The following is a 21,890-nucleotide window of genomic DNA, read 5'->3' on the forward strand; positions in this document are numbered from 1 at the left end:
TGTATCGAATCGAATCGTGACCTATGAATCGTGATACGAATCGAATCGTCAGGTACTAGACAATTCACACCCCTAATGTGTGTGTGTATATATATATATATATATATATATATATATATATATATATATATATACATACATATACACACACACACACCCCCCCCCCCACACACACACACACACACACATGCATATTACTGGTAAATTCATACTCAGTGTTTTTTATAGGTTTTTTTTGTTTGTTTGTTTTACAAATTATTGAGCAATCAAAAATGTTGAAAATGTTTGCTTCTATTGATAATGTTAATGGTAATGGTTGAACAAACGTGCTGTTTTTGAGGTCTCCTTTTGAAGTTGAAAGGATTCAGCCCGACCTTTGGTACATGATATATAGATGGATATTTTGTTTTTACTTAAGACAATTTTACATTTTGTAGGGTCAGCTGGCTCACAGTTAGTATTTCCAAACTATTTTTTTTTGGCTGTTTATCGTTTGTATGCAATCTTGTTTTGATTTTCAATAAACTTTTACTGAGCAATAGAAAATGTCCTTTTTCTTCCTGAATTTATGTTGGCATTTTGTCTGTTTGGTGACATCGGGGAATGTTTGCCAGAGATCTTGACTTGGATAAGGAAAAATTGAGCACTGTGAGGTGTGGTGCACAATGTGCCACACGCACACACATTGTATCTTTTCCATGTTGTGCATTTGCGAGCCTCAAGGACTCACAAATTTCCAATTTCAAACATCAAAACCGGCAGTCCACAGTAAGAGACAAAATGGCCACCCTTGAGTGGATTTTGCTGCTTAATTCATATTCCATAAATGCAATATGAATCATAATGCCATGTTTAGACTAGTGGGGCCACATCCAACATATGATTGTTTGACTTTACTTCTCCTTTAACAGAGACACTGCGTGTTCTGTTGGCTTGATTTCATAATCATTTCCCACACATTAAAAACAGTTTTTGTCAATCGCTTTGATGCAAGTTTCAAACTCCCGACGTCATTTTTCACAACTGCAGCTACAAAACACAAAAGTTATCACTTGTATCACATTAACTATTGTAGTACAAAATATATGCTTCATCCTGGGCTACATGTAATGTCACTCTGAAAGGAATAGTTAAAAGAATGAATGCCGCAGAACTATATATGAAATTTATTGCTGAATACAAACCAACTAACAACATAGGTTGAATGGAAGCAGCAATTACTGTCACAAATAAATAAATAAGTCCTGCAAAACATGTGGACCTGACTACTGGACAGCAGGACTGGACTGGCACAAAAAAAATTGGACCCTGGCATTTCGACTTATGTCCACTCCTGAGAAAGATGGGAAAAGTACTGGACTTGAGTAAAAGTACAATTGCTTGCATAAAAAAATGACTTTGGTAAAAGTAAAAGTGCTCATTCAAATAATTACTCAAGTAAAAGTAAAAAAGAAATACAGGCTCTCAATTGTACTTCATGAATAAAAGTAAAAAGTACTTTTACCAGATGCTTCCTCCTCGTCTCATATAATTTGAAGACAATTACATTTAAAAGATCATCACTAAACAAATCGTTAAAACTGACTAAATCACCCCAACATTTTTTATTTTTTTTTACTCCTCGAGATGGTGGACTACTGCCCTTGGTTTAAAGATGCAATGGAAATTAAGTTTCCACAACTTGCCTTGTGTGTATATGCTTAATGATGTTTACAGGAAGAAACTTGTATATTTTTTAATTAAAGAATTATAACTGTAATTCAACAAAAATCTGCCAAAATCTAATATTGGGGTTTGAGGAACTGAGCGATAAAAAGAAAAAGGGGGTCATCAAAGCAGCACGTACCATACACTTGTGCATTTGTTTATTTAATTACATTTTTTTTTCAACTTTGAATCTGCCCTGTATAAGAAAACAAAAAAAGAGAAAAAGATCAACAATCTCTCGTCATCCCCGTCAGGTTGTCATCCACATGTTGGAAAGCACCTTCAAGCGTGCCAAACTCAAATCAATCATTGGTAAGGAATTGATGTCACAGGTGGTGTCAATCATTGTTCTCATCCTGAAACTTTCATGATATGAACAAGCTCATCAGTTTTCATCAGGTGATCCTTTAAGAGTAAAATGCAGATTGGTAATGCAATCTAAAACCTTTTTGATTTCAATAATCATGACAATGGTGACACATTGAGAATATTGTCTGAAAAGCTTTAAGACTTCATAAGGCTTTATCTGGCTTGAGTCAGAATGGACGTCTCATCCACGGTTTTGATGTGAATGAAAAAGGTTTGTTCGCTGACATGTGTGCTGTTATGCAAAAGATGAAAGAGACATGTTTGCCCTCCCACATGTTGCACTGGGCTTGCAAGTCATCAAGTTTCAGAAGCAGAAAGTCACGGGTCAAGTCAAGATTGCAGAACCTGCTGGAAGGTGAAGATTATTTATCATTAAATATGTATTTATTTATTTAACTATGTATTTATTTATTCATACTGGCAGCTATACTTTTGAGATGACCACGTTTAGCGTGCCTTGTCATTCCCATGCGATCTTTCCCAGATTGTCTTTGATTCCAAGATTATCAACCTAACTAACAGTCAAGACTTTATTAGGGCCCGAGCAGCGACCGCTGCGAGGTCGCGAGGTCCCTATTGTTCCTGAAGGAATTCTTCTTCTTCTTCTTTTTATTTATTATTCTTTTCCGCAAACAATCACATTTTTGAGACACTAAACGTGAACGAAAACTCACCAAACTTTACACGCAGATCGGGCCTGGCGAAAAATTTGATATTTTAAAGTCGCCATACATGATAACAGAAAAATGGCTCTGTAGCGCCACCTACATAGCTTAAACGGATCCCTGTTCCGCTACGATTGTCCTACGGCTATGAAAATTGTGTGGCACCTGTAGCATATCCAGATGAACAAAAACCACTTTGATATGTGTACCCTAAAATAGACAGGAAGTGAGATATGAGTATTTAAATGTCCAATTTTGGCCCATTTTTGCACATTTACAGGGGTCATACTTTTGCCCGCTTCTCCTACACGGTTAATCCGATTGACTTCAAACTTGGGATGTACCATCTCAAGACCTGGGACAACACCATGGTAAAAAATCTAAAGTTTTTGACATTCTATATGACGGCGGTGGGGCATCAAATTTAGCGTTTCAAAACTCTTACTAAACGTAGCATTGCCGGTTGTACGTTTAACCTTGAGCTATGAAAATTGGTACACATATGTAACAGACTATGATCTACAAAAAACTCTGTTGGTTCCATATGCTAAACCCAACAGGAAGTCCGCCAGAGGCAGGGCATCAAATTATGAGTTTCAAAATTCTTACTTAATGAAGCATTCCCGGCTGTACGTTTCACCTAGAGTTACCAAAATTTGAAGACATATGTAACAGCCCTCAAGGTACAAAAAACTCTTTTTGAACCATATGCTAAACCGAACAGGAAGTCCGCCATTTTGATTTACTTTGGAACGTGTTGCCATTTTTTGGGCCATTTCATAGGGGTCTTATTTTAACGAACTCCTCCTACAGAGTTTATCCGATCATCTCCAAACTTGGTGTGATTCATCTTAAGATGTTGAAGATGAAAAGTTATTGAAAGCTTTTTATTTCGCCGCACGCTGTTGTCGTGGTATGCACTTGTTTGCAAAGGAAAAATATTCTTCTTAATGAAGAATTCCCAGTTGTACGAAGCAACTAGAGCTACGAAAATTTGTAGACATATGTAACAGCCCACGATGTACAAAAAAGTCTCTTGCTGCTTTGTGCTAAACCCAACAGGAAGTCCCGCAGGGGCCGGGCATCACATTTTGAGCTAAAAAACTCCTCTTTAACGAAGCATTCCCGGTTGTACGTTTCACCTAGCGCTATGATAATTTGGAGGCATACATAAGAGCCCACGATGTACAAAAAAAGTCTCTTAGAACCATATGCTAAACCAAACAGGAAGTCCGGCATTTTGATTTACGTCGGGATTTGTAGCCATTTTTTGTGGCCTTTTTTAGGGGTCACATTTTAACGAACTCCAACGAAATTTATCCGACTGTCTTCCAACTTTGTGTGTTTCATCTTAAGATGTTTAAGATGCAAAGTTATCGAAAGTTTTTTTTTTATTTTGTCGCAAGCCGTTGCCATAGCAATGCATTATTTGCCAAGTAAAATGCTGCTTTTTTTTTTTTTTTTTTTTTGTCTAAACGAGCGAAAACTCATGAAACTTTATACACACATCAGACTTGTCATAAACATGAATATTTTAGAGATTTCTTGTGCAATTTGCAATAAATGGCTCAATAGCGCCCTATAGACATTTTTATGAAGCTTTTGGAAATGTATGATTCAGCTAGATTTGTAAAAATTGGGATACCTATCAGCCTAAGACTGACAAAAAAAGTTTCTAAAGCCATATGCTAAACCAAACAGGAAGTCTGCCATTTTGATTTACTTTGCTATTTGTAGCCATTTTTTGGGGCCTTTTATAGGCCTCATATTTTCTACAAAACTTATCAGATTGTCTTCATTCTTTGGCGTGTTTCATCTGAAGATATTTAAGATGAAAAGTTATTGAATTTTTTTGTCACGCCTTTACTCTAGCGATGCATTGTTTGCAAAGAAAAATGCTTTTTTTTTTTATGTCTAAACATGAGCGAAAACTCAAAACTTTGCACACAGATCAGACCTCTCAAGAACATGAATATTTTAGAGATTTGTTGTGCAATTTGTAATAAATGGCTCAATAGCGCCCTCTAGACATTTTTATGAAGTATTTCCGATTATATGATTCAGCTAGATGTGTGAATATTTGGAGGCACACCTATCAGCCTAATACCTACAAAAATTATTCTATAGCCATGTGCCAAACCATTTTGATTTTATTTTGTTAATTGTGCATCATTTTTGGCCTTTCCATGAAACTTTGCAAGCACAAAGCATGGCAAAAACATTTACAATTTAGACGGTTTCCTATGAAACAGTAGCCCAACATGCCAGTACCCCGACGTACAAGTACCCCAACGTGGCCCAGGTTGCAAGGGCCCTTTATAGCTGCTCGCAGCTCTAGTTAAGAGTTGAGTTTTGTTTTTGTTTTTTACCTTTTTTAATTTAAACAAGCTGAAATCACTGAAGAACTTGACAGTCACTGTTTGCATCAGTCTTAGTATTGGCTGTGTTACGAACTTTTCAATGATTTATGAATTTTGAACAACCACATTATGAAGTTCTAAATAATGACAAAATGGGACTGTTGAGCAACTGAAGTTTGTACGTCAAGCATAAACATTCTCAGAATGCTTCTTGAGTGTTGTTCAAAGCAAAAGATGATGTAACACTGTAGCAAAGGTGGTGACCCCAGCAAAATTCAACATAAACTTCATCAGTTTAAAAATCTTGTCTTTGTAATGTATAGTATTTCAGTTGAATGTTTGCAAATCATTACATTGTTTTTTTATTGACATTGTCCCAACTTCTTGAGAATTGGGATTTGTAGTATTAGCATCATTGTTCTAGGATAATTCAACCTTTTTTTCCTTTTTTTTGTCTTGAAATATTTAGGTTTGCTATATGCATGTTCCGGAAAAGATTATTGGTGCAGTGGCAGAATGAAGAATCACACCTTGACTTTCGTTCTCTTGGCGTCCCTCATGACAGGTAGACCTCAAACCCCACGCCCTTCCAAATGATTTTTTTCGATGCATGTTTTACTTTTGTTAGCGTGAGCATTTTTCATCTGTATCAGTTGTGCATCATGTATGAGTTACACCAATAATACTGTAATTCTTTATCAGCAGGTTAAAATCACCAAAGGCGTGTTTAGTGTTTTTAGTGTAGGATGTAGCACTATCAGTATCAGTGTCAATGGTAATAGTATCATAATGAGTGCAAGGGTAATTATGAGTACTAGTCAGTGATAATGGTATCTGAGGTAGTGCCAGTCAGAATGATATCAGATTTTGTATTAATAGCAGTGATATTAGCATCACGCTTAGCATCTGCATTAGCAGGAGTAGTAGTATAATTATCAGTATTAGCAGTAAAGAGGAAGTCACCCCCCCCCCCCCAAGAATATTAAAAGAATTCTTGACGAGATGTTTTATATGTAGCCCTACTAGCTTGAATATGGTATTTTGATTTATTAATTAATTGATTAATTAATTGTGTTTGTGGAATATGAGTTAAGCGGCAAAATCCAGCTGTTTTTAGCGATATCAGGAGGCAGCCATTTTGCCACTTGGCTGTCGAATGAAAATATCAAAGTTGCTCAGGTCTCACGTAACGACCAATCACAGTTCAGCTTCAGAAAACAGATGAGCTGTGATTGGTCGTTGCCTGAGCCCTGAGCAATTGTGATGTCATCTGAAGTTGACAGCAAATGGCCCCGTGAGATGGATAAAAATGGCTAGATCGTGCTTCCTAACTAATTCCACAAATGTAATATTAATCAGAAGGTCAGGTTTAAACTAGTGAGGTTTCATATAACATTATTGTCAAGAAATGTTGAATGTTGCTTCCCCTTTTCTCAGTGTGTATATTAGTAACTTTGGGTATTAAAAGATGGCTTTAATATTATCAGTGACTGTATGTAGAACCCCCTTTAAAATAAAAATTGTAATTTCTTTTGTGTTTTTATGACTTTTGCTGAAACTTGATTGTGCATTTGTCTGCCACAGCTCATCAGTGTTTCGACATACCCTTTGAAGTGACGACCCAAAGCGCGTCCATTAAAGAGGGCTCGTGCATTGAACTGACTCTAACGTCCAAGCGCGACCTCCCCGGACCGCCTGCCAACTGGTTTTGGACGAAAGACTCAAACTGGAGCGAGTCGCAGAACAAGTTTGTGGGCCCGGTCATTTTCAGCTCCAACACGAATGTGTGGCCTATCCAGCCGCAATTTGTGGGCCGAGTGCAAAGCCAGGGTTCGCCACCTTCGCAATGGCACACCGGAACTTCAATGATGGCCTTGATGTGTAACATCTCAAAAAGTGACAACGGCACTTACAGTTTTTTCTATCAGCTGACTGAGGGCTCACCATGGGAGGAGGTGTCTGCTCTTGTCAACGTGGAAGGCAAGTGGTCAAATCGCACACAATGACATCATACATGCACACCAATGTTCAAATGTTTTGGGTAACCCAGGTACATTTAAATTACATTAAATGTACATTTTACTCTCCAGAAGTCCACTAGTCCACTTCACATGTTTCAAACATAAACTAGAGCTGGGAGCATGTATAAAGGGCCCAAGCAACCCTGGCCATGTTGGGGTACTGGCACATTGGGGTACTATCAGGACAAGAATCCCCTAAAATAAAAATGTTTTTGTCAGGGCTTGAGTGGGCAAAGTTTCGTGCATCAGGCCTAAAATGGTGCGCAATCCCTAAAATAAAATCAAAATGGCATTTTTTTTTCTTTTTCTTTTTTTTTAAAGATTTGTGGAGGGCGCTATGGGATATATGCCACGGAGGAGGCGGGACTTCCGACTTCTGGGTTTTCACACATCAGCGCTGTTTCCGGTTCCGGTTTGCGACATGTGGGCCGCGTCCCAATACTTGCGCTTCCGACTTTGTGCCCCTCGGTTGCGCGTTCCCATCGACGGGTTTCAGAGAGCTGAGACGCACACTCGCCGATGGGCAATGAAACACACTAAGTTTGGAAGCCGATCGGATAAATTATGTAGGAATTTGTTAAAATATGGCCCCATAAAAGGCCCTAAAAAATGTGGACAAATTCCAAAGTAAATCAAGATGGCGGACTTACCATTAGGTTTAGCATATGGCTTCAAAAGACTTTTTAGGGGGTCTGTATTTGCTTTATATAAATTCTCCAAACTTCAGCACAATATGACATGTGACGCAACACAAGAAGAGAGCAATATACGAAGACATTTCTTATTCACTAAAATCTTTAACTTATAAAGAACTGCCACTGATTTAGCCATTTTAGTGTATTCTATCTGTGGCTTCCAACACAGATTATGAGCAATAAGCATTCCCCCCCAAAAATCGGTAACTCGTTTAATTTTAATACCTTTTAAATGAATGAAGTTTTATGACACAGTTGAGCTGCATACTGCCATTGTTTCATTTAACCCACCTATCAGGTTAAATGAGATAACAGGTAATGAATCTTTAAATTTAGATTTCACAAACTTGGACTAGCATCAGCAAAGATTAGCAGTTGCGTAGCAACCCATGTATTGTTACAACATGTAAATAAACAATTGTTATGAAAAATAATAAATTGGAAAGAAAATGTGCGCACCAAAAAATAAATCAGTCCAGTAAATTTTGTACCCTATTTTTATTTACTCTTCTTCCTCTCAATGTTAACTACTGTTTGTTGATGCTTGTGTTGCCTTTCCTTGCGTAAAGCACATTGAGTTGCCTTGTGTATGAAATGTGCTATGCAAATAAACTTGCCTTGCCTATACAACCATATTCGCGCCCAAAATCCCCAACTTTATATATTTTTTGCAAACTTTGCAACGAGCCGAGTGCCTATAGCCGGCTACCTCATCTAACCAGCTGAAAAAGTTGGGAATTTCGAGCCAGTTCTTGTTGAACTGGCATTTAGCCATTTTCTTACAAATTGACTGTCCACACTTTCCGTTCTGACTCGCTAAAAATAATTGTCCACACTCCCCGTTCAGACAAGCTAACTGCAATATCTTTGCGGAAAGTTGGGAACGTAAACCTGTAATGTGTGTTACCCGGTAGTGGACAGAGAACCGAGGCACCTAATTAACAATACTACATTCACACAAATAGCGAAGGGGCTTTTTTAAGCCTGTGATCAGATCACTCTTGGATTACTGATTGTTACTTTCAATGAGTTTATTGCCTGGTTAAATAAAGGAAATGGAAAAAAAATGTTTTGATGAGCTTTACGCGCTAGCGTTTCATTGCCAGATCTGTACAGTGTGTTCACAGTCCACCTCTGGACGCGGCCGCTTCATTGACATCCGCACACACCGGAGATAGGGGCTTTGCTTTGCTTCACTTACATTATGGCAAAAGTCCTCTCAGAAAAAAAAGCATCGCAATTAACTGGCCACCGCTGTACTAACATGCTTTGGCTAATATCAATAGTGATGTCTTCTGTTGTTTTGGTACACAGCTCAACAAATGTAACAAAAACAAAAACGGGAATACATACCAACACTACCGGGACGGTAGTGTTAGCTTGGCATGTTGAGCTCGGGATGTCCGCAGACAGCAACAACGATAATTCCTCCCCCTCCTGTTGTCGTATCTCGCGGCAAAACAAGCCGCGGCTCGTCAAATCTCACCAATCATCTAATTTGCACCGCCCCACGTACCTTCGCTCCCACCCGCCCGAACTACATTGAACTACAATGCAAACGCACCCCCTCAAACGTCCCCTTCACTTTGAGCACGCAAATAATAGAAACAACGCAACACGCACATTTTTTTTTTCCTTTTTCTTTTCTTTCTACAGAGCAGACACTTCTCGGAATGTTAGGAGCGGATGTAAGAATTTTGGACATGGGTAAATTAAATTTTAGACCTAGGATGAAAATATGGCTGTTTTTTAAGACATTTTAGGCCTAAAATGTAACACTCTGAATTTTAGACTTTTTTTTTTTTAGACCCCGCGAGAACCCTGAATATTGTTGCACAAATCAAATGGCTCCTAGCTAGCTCGCCAAATCTGTAACCTACCTATCAGGTTAAGTGAGATAACAGGTAATGAATCTTTAAATTTAGATTTCACAAACTTGGACTAGCATCAGAAGAACCCAGATTCTTATGGAGCCATATGTTTGAGCAACAATAACGACACAACAAAGATTGGCAGTTGCGTAGCAACCCATGTATTGTTACAACATGTAAATAAACAATTGGTATGAAAAATAATAAATTGGAAAGAAAATGTGTGCACCAAAAATAAATCCGTCCTTTTAAACTCAAATCGTTGGGGCCCTTTTTTCTAAGTCTTTAAAGGTCACTTGTCCTGTGTGACTGTCAAGTCCAAGAATAAATCCAAAAGATGTATGAAATATTTGTCCTACCGCGACCAACCGTCCAGCAGGGAATATGAAGTTGTGTTTGTGTGTGTTCTCTCTCCTCAAAGGTTCTAGGGTTAGCTCGCCATCCAGATGAGATCCAGAAACGTTGACTGGTCCTGAGATTTGTCCATATAAAAAAAAAACTGACCTAAAAACAAGGTAGCATTTGTATCAATCTACAGTCAATACAAAATTACTAAAGCTTCAAATATCAACGCCATGTGCTACATATTGTTCAAAACCTTGTAATTCACTCCAAATTCTCAGTTTCTTTTGTTGTACAACAGTTCAATAGCAATAATCAATTACAAAAAGTAGACACATTGAGTTAAATGTGTTTCAAATTGAAATACTTCTAAAACCAGTAATTCACAGTAGGATTTGATCATATATCATAGTAGGTAACCATAGACTTTCACATATTGTTTCAACACTAAATGGTATAAAGTGTCCAAAACATCACACATAAAGCTCATTAAAATTAAATTGACAAAATGTAAATAACATCACATTTCCAATATGAAGTCAGCTTCAATAAGATATTTCAAAACACTAGCGTACTTAATTACTCTTCTTATATTGTAGGCCTTCTAATATAATGAGTTGTACTAAAAATTCACCTCTATCTGCATCAGTTCACAGTTGGAAATACACAAATTCACTCACAGCAATCACATTATAAAACAAAACACATACAAAAGATTCCCCTTTCGATTGGCAACTAAGAATGTAATCTACTTCACAGCTTATTTTATACAGTTAACTTGTTTTAACAGGCTATTAGCAATGGCGATTGGGTGTCTTAAGTAGCCAGACGCATTGCTCACCATTGTCGTATGCGTCGAAGGCTGGGCGCCGTCGAACGCTCTCACCACGTGTGTGTGTGTGTGTGTGTATTATAATAATAATAATAATAATAATAATAATAATAATAATAATAATAATAATAATAATAATAATAGGAAAAATTGAGGGAAAAAAAAAAAAAGTTCTCCGGTGGACAGGACTCCGGTCCAACCAGCTCTCGAACTAGCTACTGCTCAAAACTGTACTCACTAACAGTAAGCGTGTCTCAAATCAATTTTATCACAAAATAAAGCTAACAAAACTTTCTACTTGTCTCGCTGCTTCACCATGTCAACTTCCGCTTACCCGCAGGACTTAAATCGGGAAATATGTCCTGATCGACTCTCCAATTAAAGGGTTAGAAATTCCCCTTTTTCCTCACCAGCTCTAAGGCGTCAGCGTGAGGAGACGGGAATTAAATAAGCCGATATATCAAAGTGGATTCACCTAGGTTTGTTCACTGTCATCTTATCATGAGGCCAATCCGTTTTCATACACCTATCAATCCTGAGTGAGTAACCACACACACAGAGCCCAGGAATGCTAGCATGTACACCTCACTTCATTGGCAGCTCCACTTTTCTAAGTTGTTTGCATTTGTTATTGACCTAGTAATTTAATAATCCTTGTTAGGATCATACGGATTTGTTATATATCAAGCAGGAGTATTTGACTTATATTAATACAGATGGAAGCATTGGTTAGAGGTTATTCAAATGCACTTACCTTCTTCCAGACGTCCGTTACTGTTGTCCGTCTTGGAAAAAAAATAATGAGGTGGACTTAAAATGTCCAAAATAAATAAAATAAAATCAAAAAAATAATGAGGGCTCATCAAACGTCCCAAATAAAATCATAAACAAACATTAAGGTCTTATAGAACGACCAAAGAATAAAAATAAAATCATAAACGAATGTGAAGGTCTTATAGAACGACCAAATTATAAAAATAAAATCATAAGCAAATGAAAAGGTCTTATAGAACGACCTCAAATAAATAAAATAAAATCATAGAAGGTCTTATAAAACGACCGGACTTATTAAAACGTCCAAAAGGAATAAAACCCAAACTAAATAAAATAAAGATTGAAACAAAACAATAAAATGATTGATTCAAAAATTATCTTTTAAACAATTTTATTGACAATAATAAGATAACCGATATGAATCATAAAAATCACATTTAATGATAAAACTTTAAATCAATCAAAATAAAATAAAATAAAATAAAATAAAATAAAACAAAATAAAACAGGAGATTAGGAATAATATAACCTTTTACAATAAGCTTTACAAGATTGATCATTCCTCGGAAAAGCTTAAGACCTGATTGACAATAAGATGTTTTTGGCAAAAATAATTTTGAAGATATGAGAGTGTATTAAATGGCCCCCACCCTAACACGCGATTAGTCATTCATATCTTCCTATTATACATCATTATTGCTAAAAGATTTGTACATTACCAATCATTGAAGAAAGGGTCCAACCACGGCTTAATCCCAGTCCTTCGTAAAAATCCAAAGTCCAGGCAGGCAGTTATATTCCATCTTCGAGAATGCACTCTATACAGACACATCGCAGGGTGAAAAGGGGCCTAGCTCAGAGTTGGTGACGGCCTTTTATACTCTTGGGCCACACCACTGACTCCTTCCGGTGAATGTCTCTCCGCGCACCTTCTCATATCAAAGCGCACTTGCTGGAACTCATTTTCAGTAATCTTCCACCGACGGGCCATGAAGATGAGTCATGATGAGGTCATACATTCCTTACAAATGTGTCATGGATACACAGCGTTGCATGATGAGTCATACATGAAAATATGTCAAGGTCTTCAGCTCTATTCGACAAATGATGAACGTTAAAATAAATAAAATCATATATATATTAATTAAGCAAGCATGAATAACATATATATACCTGACATGTTAAATCCCAAATTCTCTCAGCTTGAACTTAACAGGTTAATTCTAATCTCTGTTGCACATCTTGTATATATCTTTGTTAAATCAAACAATACATACGGATAATCTTTTCAATGCAGTTACAGCAATATTATCAGCGATAAAAGACAGTATCGCTTATAAATGAAAGAAAAGAAAAAGAAAGACAGGAAAACTTCATAGTTGGCTTTCAATGTGTTACAAACATTGATCCAAAAATCAGGTTAACAATTATCGAATATAGATTGTGTTGTGTATTATTATTTAATTCAGGATATCATTTATTTATATTTAATTTGTATCTTATATAGAATGTCCGGGCAATGCTGAGTGGGTGGCTTAGTTGTACAGGTTTGGCGGCATCTGGTGGTTACTTTGAGGAACTACACCCAGAGGCCAAAGTTTAATTATCAGTCCTATAGACACCCATTGGTCTCTAACTAAGAATTGAGTCTAGCCCATTAATTTGCTATCTCATTTTACATGATATGGCGTTTCATCTGACCCACTCAATCCACTCAATTCAACACCCCCTCCTAGAGATCAATGGTGTCCAAACTGATCAACCTCAAAAGCCCCCAACTCCAACCAGTCACCTGCATTCAACCCCCTTGTGTCATCCGGCAACGGAGACACCGGGGATTCAGAAGGCAAGGAGTCGGACGGAGGATCAGTAAGAGGAGACCACAGGCCCAGTTCACCCATCATCAGGGAGGGAGATGACCCCGTTCCACCCCCATCCTCGCCTTGCACACCCTCCAGGTCATCAGTGGTCGATGTAACCGTGGGGGAGGGTGATCTCAACAGTGGCACAGCCTTACCAACTGGAACATCCTGTCGGGCGGCTCTGGGTTCCCCAGGCTCGTCAACCCGGTCCAGGAAGGGCGAGGAGGGCGTTACAGGCTCGTAGGGCCACTCATCCTGATTGGATCCGACCTGTCTCAAAGGAGTGGCGGCTACACAGAAGCCAGCCAATGTGTTGAATGTCAAGCGCCGAGCACCGTCAGGCAGGCGCCATATCATGCGCATTAAAGGGAAAGTTCTCCCAATGAATTCACCCTCAACGTTAAAATAATAACGTATCTCTTTCAAGCGACTTTGAACCAAACCTTCCAACTTACTTGAGCCCGCGAAGTCAGCAAAGCCAGGCCATATCCAGGAACCACACTGGATATCAATGAAAAAATCACTGACGAAATTTAGAAAAAGCCCGTCTGGTATGAGCCACATTTCTCTACCCTCATCCACTGCGGGCAACGGATAGCAGCAGTGTCCATAGAAAGCGTCCCCCACCACCCAAGCGGACGTGAGGAGATCACTTCCACAGAAGACACACTGCGGCTGATCCTGGTTATCCTGTTAAACACACATCCAAAATTCGACAATTCTTAGACCTGAGGGAAACCTAAAATATTGCGGCTCCCAATATATACATTCTAATCTTAGTCTAAGTTTCCATCCGCATCTACTCCATCAATGCGGAACACCTCTACTACGGGAGAGCGAGAGTGTGGTCGCTCTTCCGAGTAGCGGAACCTCTTGGCGGGAGAGTAAAAAAACATAGATAATACCCAAATTACTAAAACCAAGTGGTCGACCAGACATAATCAAAGGAGAATTAAAATTATTCCCCACACTACTAACTTAGTTGTTTGCTATATCCGAGACAACAATAAAAAAGCCATGTTATAAAAATTATCCAATATTCCACTTCATTACTCACGTTTTGAAGGGCGCCTGGTCTTCCAATAATACCTTTACCCAAAGCATTACAAGCCATGGTTAGTTGTTGGTTACTGTTCCGCCAAAAGATTTCAGTGAGAAGTGAGGAAGTCAGGGCTAGGGCGTCTTATCTATAATTGGACCGATCCCGCCCTTTTCTGAAGCCCATCCCCACTTCTCAATAATTTCCCCTTAGTCGGCCCCCCCATTTTTTCTGCAGCTCGTTGGCCAATAACTGAGCTTTAACCTTATTTGGTGAGGTTTTCTCTTTATAATTTCGGTGGGTAGATAATGCCAAAATCCCTCTTTTGATAACTACAACAGCTATAACTGCTGACAGGACAATTCCTGACACTAGCAGGAACCATAGTCCTACATCATATAATAAACCATACAGCCCTGTACTTATCCCAATAATCGCCGTCCCTGCTACATCTTCTACAACTTCCCCGGCTGTAGTGGCCACAGTTTTTACTACACCTTTTATTGCCAATCCTATTCTCTCATACCAAATACATACATGTTCTCCCTTATGATCATATTCGTCCCTGTGTCCACAATGCAGCCATCTTTCAGCAGGTTCGTGGCATGTGCCAGGGCCATAAATTTTATTAAATCCCAGCCAATCAAACCCTATAACTATATCCCCTTTACAAAGGGTCTTCCTAAATGCGTGACCTTCTAAGATCTGCATCATAGAGTCAGGAGGCTTGGGGATCATTCTTAATCCTACCATTTTGGATAAGTCATGATCTCTGTCCCATCGCGTACAATATTCTCTACCTGCAGCTTGACTCCGGATCCATTGATTACTGTTATCCTTGATCCATACTGCCCCCTCATAGTTGGCATAATTCTCATCGCGATAACATACATTACAAAAATTCTGAAATCGGGAGACTTTATAACAGGGTATACGTGCTAATACAATTGTGCATTCATTAAAATCTTTCACGGACTCTCCCCCCTTACACAACATTTCCCATGGTCTTGGATTAGCATATAAGGCTGGTTTTTCAATGTCAGGCCAAATATCGTTCTCTTTAGAATACACCGTCGCTATATATTGATATTTAACCCAATAGTTCTCCGACTCTCCTAAGCAAGGTATCACATCCTGAACCATCTCATCTTTATTGAGCCCCCACCACGTCTTACTCTCATCTCTCGTGTGTCCTTCTTTCCATGCTTGGAGCACTCCTTTAATCGTTAGGTTTGTGTTCAACCCTGTACAGTTATATATCCAATGAGTCAAAGGTGGCGTTCCTGTCTCCACCAAGGGGCATCGTGGTGAAATTCCACTTATCCACTCCTTCCTATGCAATCTGTTATACATTCTCAATGCTACACATTGGTCAATTTTATCAAAATCCCCTTTTGGGACATTATATAAATCATCCGGTGTAGGAATACGTTGAGCCCACATCCGTGCCCATACTACTTTTAACACATTTATTCCCAAAGTTTTATTAAAGGTTGATTTCAATATATATGTATCTCTTTTCCATATCCATGGAAAGGAATCATTTAGCCATACTTCATGTTTCACTTCTATTTTCTCTTGATCTAATGCATTTCCGGCATATAATCTAATAAAGTGACTCAGGATTAACCTTACATCACGCCTAAGCCCTATATCGGAGGGTGTAATTATATTACCCTCATCTGCATAACAAAACATATGATAGGGCTCAAAACAATATTTCATCATATTCCAATCACAATGGCTATTATTATACGACTGGGCCTTTTCTAACATTAACTTGCATCCTGGCCGTCGCGTTATTACTAATTTTTTCTGTGATATTGGTACAGGCTTTTTAAATTTTGCAAACCTACGTAACTTAAGAAATTTAGGTGACCTACCTGACGATGAAGCAGGAGTACCTGGCAAGTAATCAGTGGTCCCGTTGGTCCCTGGCTCCTCGCACCGAAAGGTTATACAGTTCCAACATCGTTCCCATGCCGGGCGAAATTCGGTACAGGTGTCATTCCGTGGGGCCGCCGGGTAGGTAAAGTCAGGGGCGTCATGGTCTGTCTTCAACCAGTATCCACCTGTTGCATCTGGCAGTCTTGCACAATATTCGTTGAAGTACCAAGCAGGTTCTTCCTTCCCGATCTGGACCCAGTTTTTTCTGATGACCCTTTGTTCTTGCTTCTCCAGACATAACAAGGTAATATTGACTGTAAAGTCGCTTGTTGTGTTATCGACTCGTAGAATCACTGGATGTGCACACTTGCTTTTTGATTTCGCAGGATATATAGTACTTCTTCTCAAGACCTCTAGGGTTTCATTATAACATGTGCTGTTAAAGGTGCGAAGATAGGAATTTAGGGTTGCAATCTTCTCCCTTCTCCATTCTACCCCACAGGGTTTTTCCTCGCCAGCACCGCAGGCTCCCTTCTTCCTTCTCCATTCTTCACAAACATGCTTCACTTCCACCTTCCAACACGTCTGATTGGTTATTTTAGTGGTGCCATGCCGTATTTCTACTAGGTCGAGGGGATTAATCGGGGCTGTGCTAGCGATGCTAGATTTTTGTCTCATCAAATAATATATCAAAAATATTACCATAAAACAAAGTTTGATAGTTATCAAAACCTTTCCATACCTCCAATTTTGTCGCTGGCGGTTGATAGCTTTAGGTTGTTCATCAACTGTGTCCGGTGGGTCTTCTAGCTTAGTACTAGAGCTTAGCTCTAGTATTACTAGCTTGCTACAACCTTGCTCTTCCTCCATCTCGTAGCTCCGTTTCATGCTTTCTTCTTTTGGTCTTGCCCTTTAAGGACTGTTGCGTTTTAATATCTCATTAGCTCCTCCTCCTTTTCTTGGGGGTTGGCCTTCATTACACAATTATCTTATCTTTTTACAAAAACTTATTTTCTTTTAAAATAGGCGGGTTTTTTTTTTTTCCCTTCTTAATTTATTGATAATCAATTTTCCTAGCTTTTTTGATCTTTTGACCACTTATCTTCATCATGTCTGGCCCGCAATTCAGCCAATCCTTCTTGCATCTGATTTCATAAAAACTCTTGATAATCAAACAACAGGGCCGTTGAGGGTCCTGGTGCTTTCTCCTGTTCAAAATTCACGGGTGTTTGATTAGACTTCTGTACCTTGGCTTCTACTTCCGCAATTCTTTTTTCCAATTTTCTAATTATCTCCCTCATTTCTTTTTGCTCAGCGATTTTTTCCTGAGAACTCTCAATTAAAGACAACCAATGTGGCCTAAATTGCCCAACATCTACAAAAAGATTGTTTAGGGCCGGTATTAATGCTCCTAAAAAATTTTCTAATAATTGTCTACGTATCTCTAATCTGGTTACTCTAGTCTTTAGCTCAGCAATCTCGCCTTCCATCTCCTTCTTGTTGCTACTTCTCAGCGGATGAAGATGTGGAAGGCTGTGGACCGACCCTGGCGTCTGTTCCAAAGGCGTGACAAAACTACCTCGAGGTTCTTATATTTTCTCACCTCGTCGTCCTCACTGTCTTCGCTCAACTCGAACTTATACTTTTTCTCTTCTGGTTCCTCCTTGTTAGGGGAGGCGCTCTTTCCCTTTACTGGCCCTTCCCTCCATTCCGCCTTTGACCTCGCGGCTGGAGTTTCCAATACTTTACCCATCTCCATCTGTTCCTTCTGGGAAAAAATGGAATGAGGGGCCCTTCTACACTTTCTCACCAATTCTTTCCATCTAGGTGATCTATACTCACATGGATTTGCCTTGTTAAAACTAGGACATCCACGTAGCGACCGATGCACTCGGCGGTCGCCAACTACATGTCCTTCACCGGTACAACCCGGGTATGGACATCCTTGCCACCATTTTTTCTCTGGGCGACTTTTAAGGTCAGATTTTCCCCTGACATGGGTCACTCGTTCTTGCCCAAGCCTTCCCTCACTTAATGAACTCGCATTAAGTTTTTCTAGCTTTTCTGTGGCCACCTGGGCTAATGCCATCATCTTCTCATTACCACTAGGCCTTATTTTTTCACTCTTTTCATCTCTATAGGTTCTACCACTATACATTCTTATCTGTGCACTACTATGGCACTCCCTATAAAAAGTACATTTGGGGTGAAGCCGCTTGGCCTCCTCCTCCGTACTCATCGACACTTCCATTCCCAATGAGTATATACCCTCATAAGGTTTCATGGCCATCATTATTTTTACTTTTATCCAGTATCCTGTGTCAGACCTCGTATCTTGTTGAGGCGACACCACTGGACTCACCCTTACTACTGCTGTTTTAGCCTTATATTCCATTTTATCCAATGTAGCGTACATTAACACATTACTACTACACATACTACTAATATTTATTACCCTTTCTTGTGGGACGTCAGGTAATGTTTCCATCGGAATATCCCCTCGGGCTAACACACCATTGATTACTGTGGCCCAGGGTACCCCTGGTTCAACTACACACTTAGGTTCAACATATATTAGAGTTGGCGTCGCCTCCGAGCCAACAATAAGCGGAGCCGGGCGATACTCACCTCCTTCTGGCGGCCAGTTGTTATAAAGCAGCGCCTGAAATCTCGGGTCGCACGTCCTCTCGTTTATCTCCATAGGCCAATAGGTTAGCAAATCGGAACTCAGCGACTTTATCGGGGTTTCCGCTCTAGTTAGCTGCCACCCTTCGGCTTCCCCAGCTCTTATCAGTAAACCTCTTTCCATTCTCATCCAACAATGTTGACAATACAATACCTTCTCTCCATCCCACATACATTTACAATACTGTGCATCTGTATTCTCTTGCGGGGCTAAATCCCACTGAACATGCACTTTTATTCTAGGTAGGCTCTTTATTCTACAATACCCACACACCTGTATTTCAAGCACCTTAGCCGGGCCTATTTTACTCAGGTCTGGCTTAAAGCCATCTACCCAATACTTATTGGCTATATTCCACTGTTCCCTCGACTCCTCGTTTCCACTGCAAATTACACAGGTCGAGACAGCCGGTTGCCAACTAAAATCTTCCACTCTATTACTAATATATCCTCTCACTGCATTCATCCAAAGATTAAATGCCTTACCAACCATTATTTCCTTTTCAGTCCTCCGCACGATGACAGCTCCTTTCACCATAACGAGCTTGACAAAGGCCGGAGTGGCTGCTTCCATTTTTTAATTATTTGTCTTACTCCTTAGCTTTAGGCTGAATTAACTGGCATTGGTTTTAGCTGCTCTACCCCTTGGAGTCCCTTCTTTTTTAATCGCACTGTATTTCTGTCTAAAACTTCTTCGATGATGTCAGATTGGTCATACTTTGCTTTTACTGCCTGCCTATCAGATGGACCATGAGATTTTATCCACACTCTCTGTCCTACCTGAAATGGGCACTTTCCTTTCTGAGTGTTTTCTGTACTTTGCATTCGTCCTACCTCAGGAGCGACAAAGGGGCGCTGGTTCAATTCCTGCGAAGGGGAAGGTCTATCTGCTCTGCTCCTCCCATTCAAGTCCTTGACCAACTCCACCAATTTTTCACTCCATTCTTTTCCATTAGCATTTTTCCCGAGCCAACTTTTAACTAGGCCAATGGTTCGTTCAGCCACGCCATTAGCTTGAGGGGTGTAAGGCGGAGAGTAAGTCCTTATTATTCCCCACTTTCGACACCACCTGTCTATTGTAGCGTTTTTGAAATGAGTTCCATTGTCAGTTCTTAACTCTCTCGGTATGCCTAACCACATACAACCCTCTTCCAGTGTTTTTAGTACGCTATTAGCATTCGCATTACGCACCGCTTTTAATCCAAAATGTCCTGACATCGAATCTACAAGCACAACAAGATACTTCTCACCTTTAGTGCCGTTTACTCCCATGGGGCCTGCTACGTCCATGCAAACTGATGCCCATGGAACAGTGCTTTTAATCGTCAATCCGTCCACTCGTTGCCCTCGGCGTCCTGCATTATACTTATTACACAACTCGCAATTTCGTATAACTGAACGGATTTTCTTTTCTGGGATCCAAAGTTCCAGTTTCTCCAGCTCTCTCTTTGTGGGCAAGGCACCTCCATGGCCTAGCGCTCCATGTACGGCCTTAGTCACCTCACACACAAACTCATCTGGGACCACTTTTCCTCCTTTGGGGGTATTGTCCCATTTTTCTGCTCCTACAATTACCAATCTTCTCTCTTGGACGTATTTATCTATTTCATCATTTCCTCTCCAGTGAGCCCCCTCCTTGACGTGGGCTTTCTGGTGAACAACATCGATAGTCATATTCAACCTTAACTCGGCTATTTTCTTCCAACTCAGCATGAGCAATTTCTCTACTCCTCGCTCCTTCAAACCCATTTTCTTCCCAAATGGATAAGTCCTCTTTGAGCGCCTGAGCACAATAGTGACTATCGGTTATAAGTCTTACTCGACTCACGTGTAATCTTATGGCCTCTAACAATCCTTCTAACACCGCTGTAGCCTCTCCTGCTTGGGCACTACCAGGAGTCTGACCTTTTCGGCGGCATATCTCTTTACCACTACTGTTGCTATGCCCATTATTTTGGGAAATTCACTCACGAACACTCCTGTTTCCTTCACCGACCTTTCCACCTCAGCTGCGAGGTCGGCAAGACGGATTGAAGGGTTGTTTACTTCCAGGTGCCTTCTTGCTCCTGGTGGCCATCGATCTACACCCTCGCCCAGTAGCATAACCACTACTGGTATATCTGGTTGTTCTAGAGGCTGGGGTGCAGGCATTAACCCTGCTACCCCCTCTGTAGGGCTGGGGGGCTTTCCCCTCCCATTTCTTCCTATTATTCTTTCCATTACTTCACTAGCGTGTTCTATAGCCCGCTTTGCTTTCTTATTGTAGGAGTGGAGCTATCTATTTCCGAAGCCTTCCCCGCGCGCTTTGGGTTCAGGGACGTACTTTAGCTCCTGGTTACTCAGCTCCGTACCCATGTACGTTGCCTCTACTGCTATCAGGACTACCGACTTCGAGTTTTTCCTACCTTTACTCGTCGGCGGATGTCCTCTCTCAAACGGTGGGGTGTGTTGTCCTTTCGGGTCGGTTGTAATCCTTCCCGCTTCTCTTCTCCGGGATCTGGATGTCTTCTTGTTCCTGGACACGTCTGCTAGGAACCGAAAAAGGCTGCCTCCACTAGAACATTAGTCTAGTGGAAACTCCTACCTTTCCTCCTTGGTTCTCGACGACTTTCTTCTTGTGCCAATGGACACTCCTGTCAAAACCGAAAAAGGCTGCTTCCACTAGAACATTAGTCTAGTGGAAACTCCTACCTTTTCTCCTTGGTTCTCGACGACTTTCTTCTTGTGCCAATGGACACTCCTGTCAAAACCGAAAAAGGCTGCTTCCACTAGAACATTAGT

At 40.1% G+C, this 21,890-nt stretch overlaps 1 protein-coding gene and 1 long non-coding RNA gene across 3 annotated transcripts in view; one reads left to right on the forward strand and one right to left on the reverse strand.

Moving 5' to 3' along the window:
* Positions 1 to 193: 193 nt before the first annotated feature.
* LOC144031632 (uncharacterized) lies at positions 194 to 11,172 on the reverse strand. Its single transcript, XR_013287570.1, has 3 exons — positions 10,872 to 11,172; positions 10,048 to 10,192; positions 194 to 2,112 (listed from the first exon to the last, which is right to left on the reverse strand). It is a non-coding gene; the product is annotated as an uncharacterized LOC144031632 (long non-coding RNA).
* LOC144031628 (B-cell receptor CD22-like) overlaps positions 2,294 to 21,890 on the forward strand; it is a 43,634-nt gene continuing 24,037 nt past the window's right edge. For both annotated transcript variants that reach the window (XM_077538946.1, XM_077538947.1), the window contains exons 1-3: positions 2,294 to 2,431; positions 5,571 to 5,666; positions 6,686 to 7,081. In XM_077538946.1, coding sequence (XP_077395072.1) covers positions 2,302 to 2,431; positions 5,571 to 5,666; positions 6,686 to 7,081 — 622 coding nt within the window. In that variant the 5' untranslated portion in view covers positions 2,294 to 2,301. The remainder of the gene's footprint in view (positions 2,432 to 5,570; positions 5,667 to 6,685; positions 7,082 to 21,890) is intronic.

Source organism: Festucalex cinctus, chromosome 12, assembly GCF_051991245.1.
Source record: "Festucalex cinctus isolate MCC-2025b chromosome 12, RoL_Fcin_1.0, whole genome shotgun sequence".
Classification (NCBI taxonomy): Eukaryota; Metazoa; Chordata; class Actinopteri; order Syngnathiformes; family Syngnathidae; genus Festucalex; species Festucalex cinctus.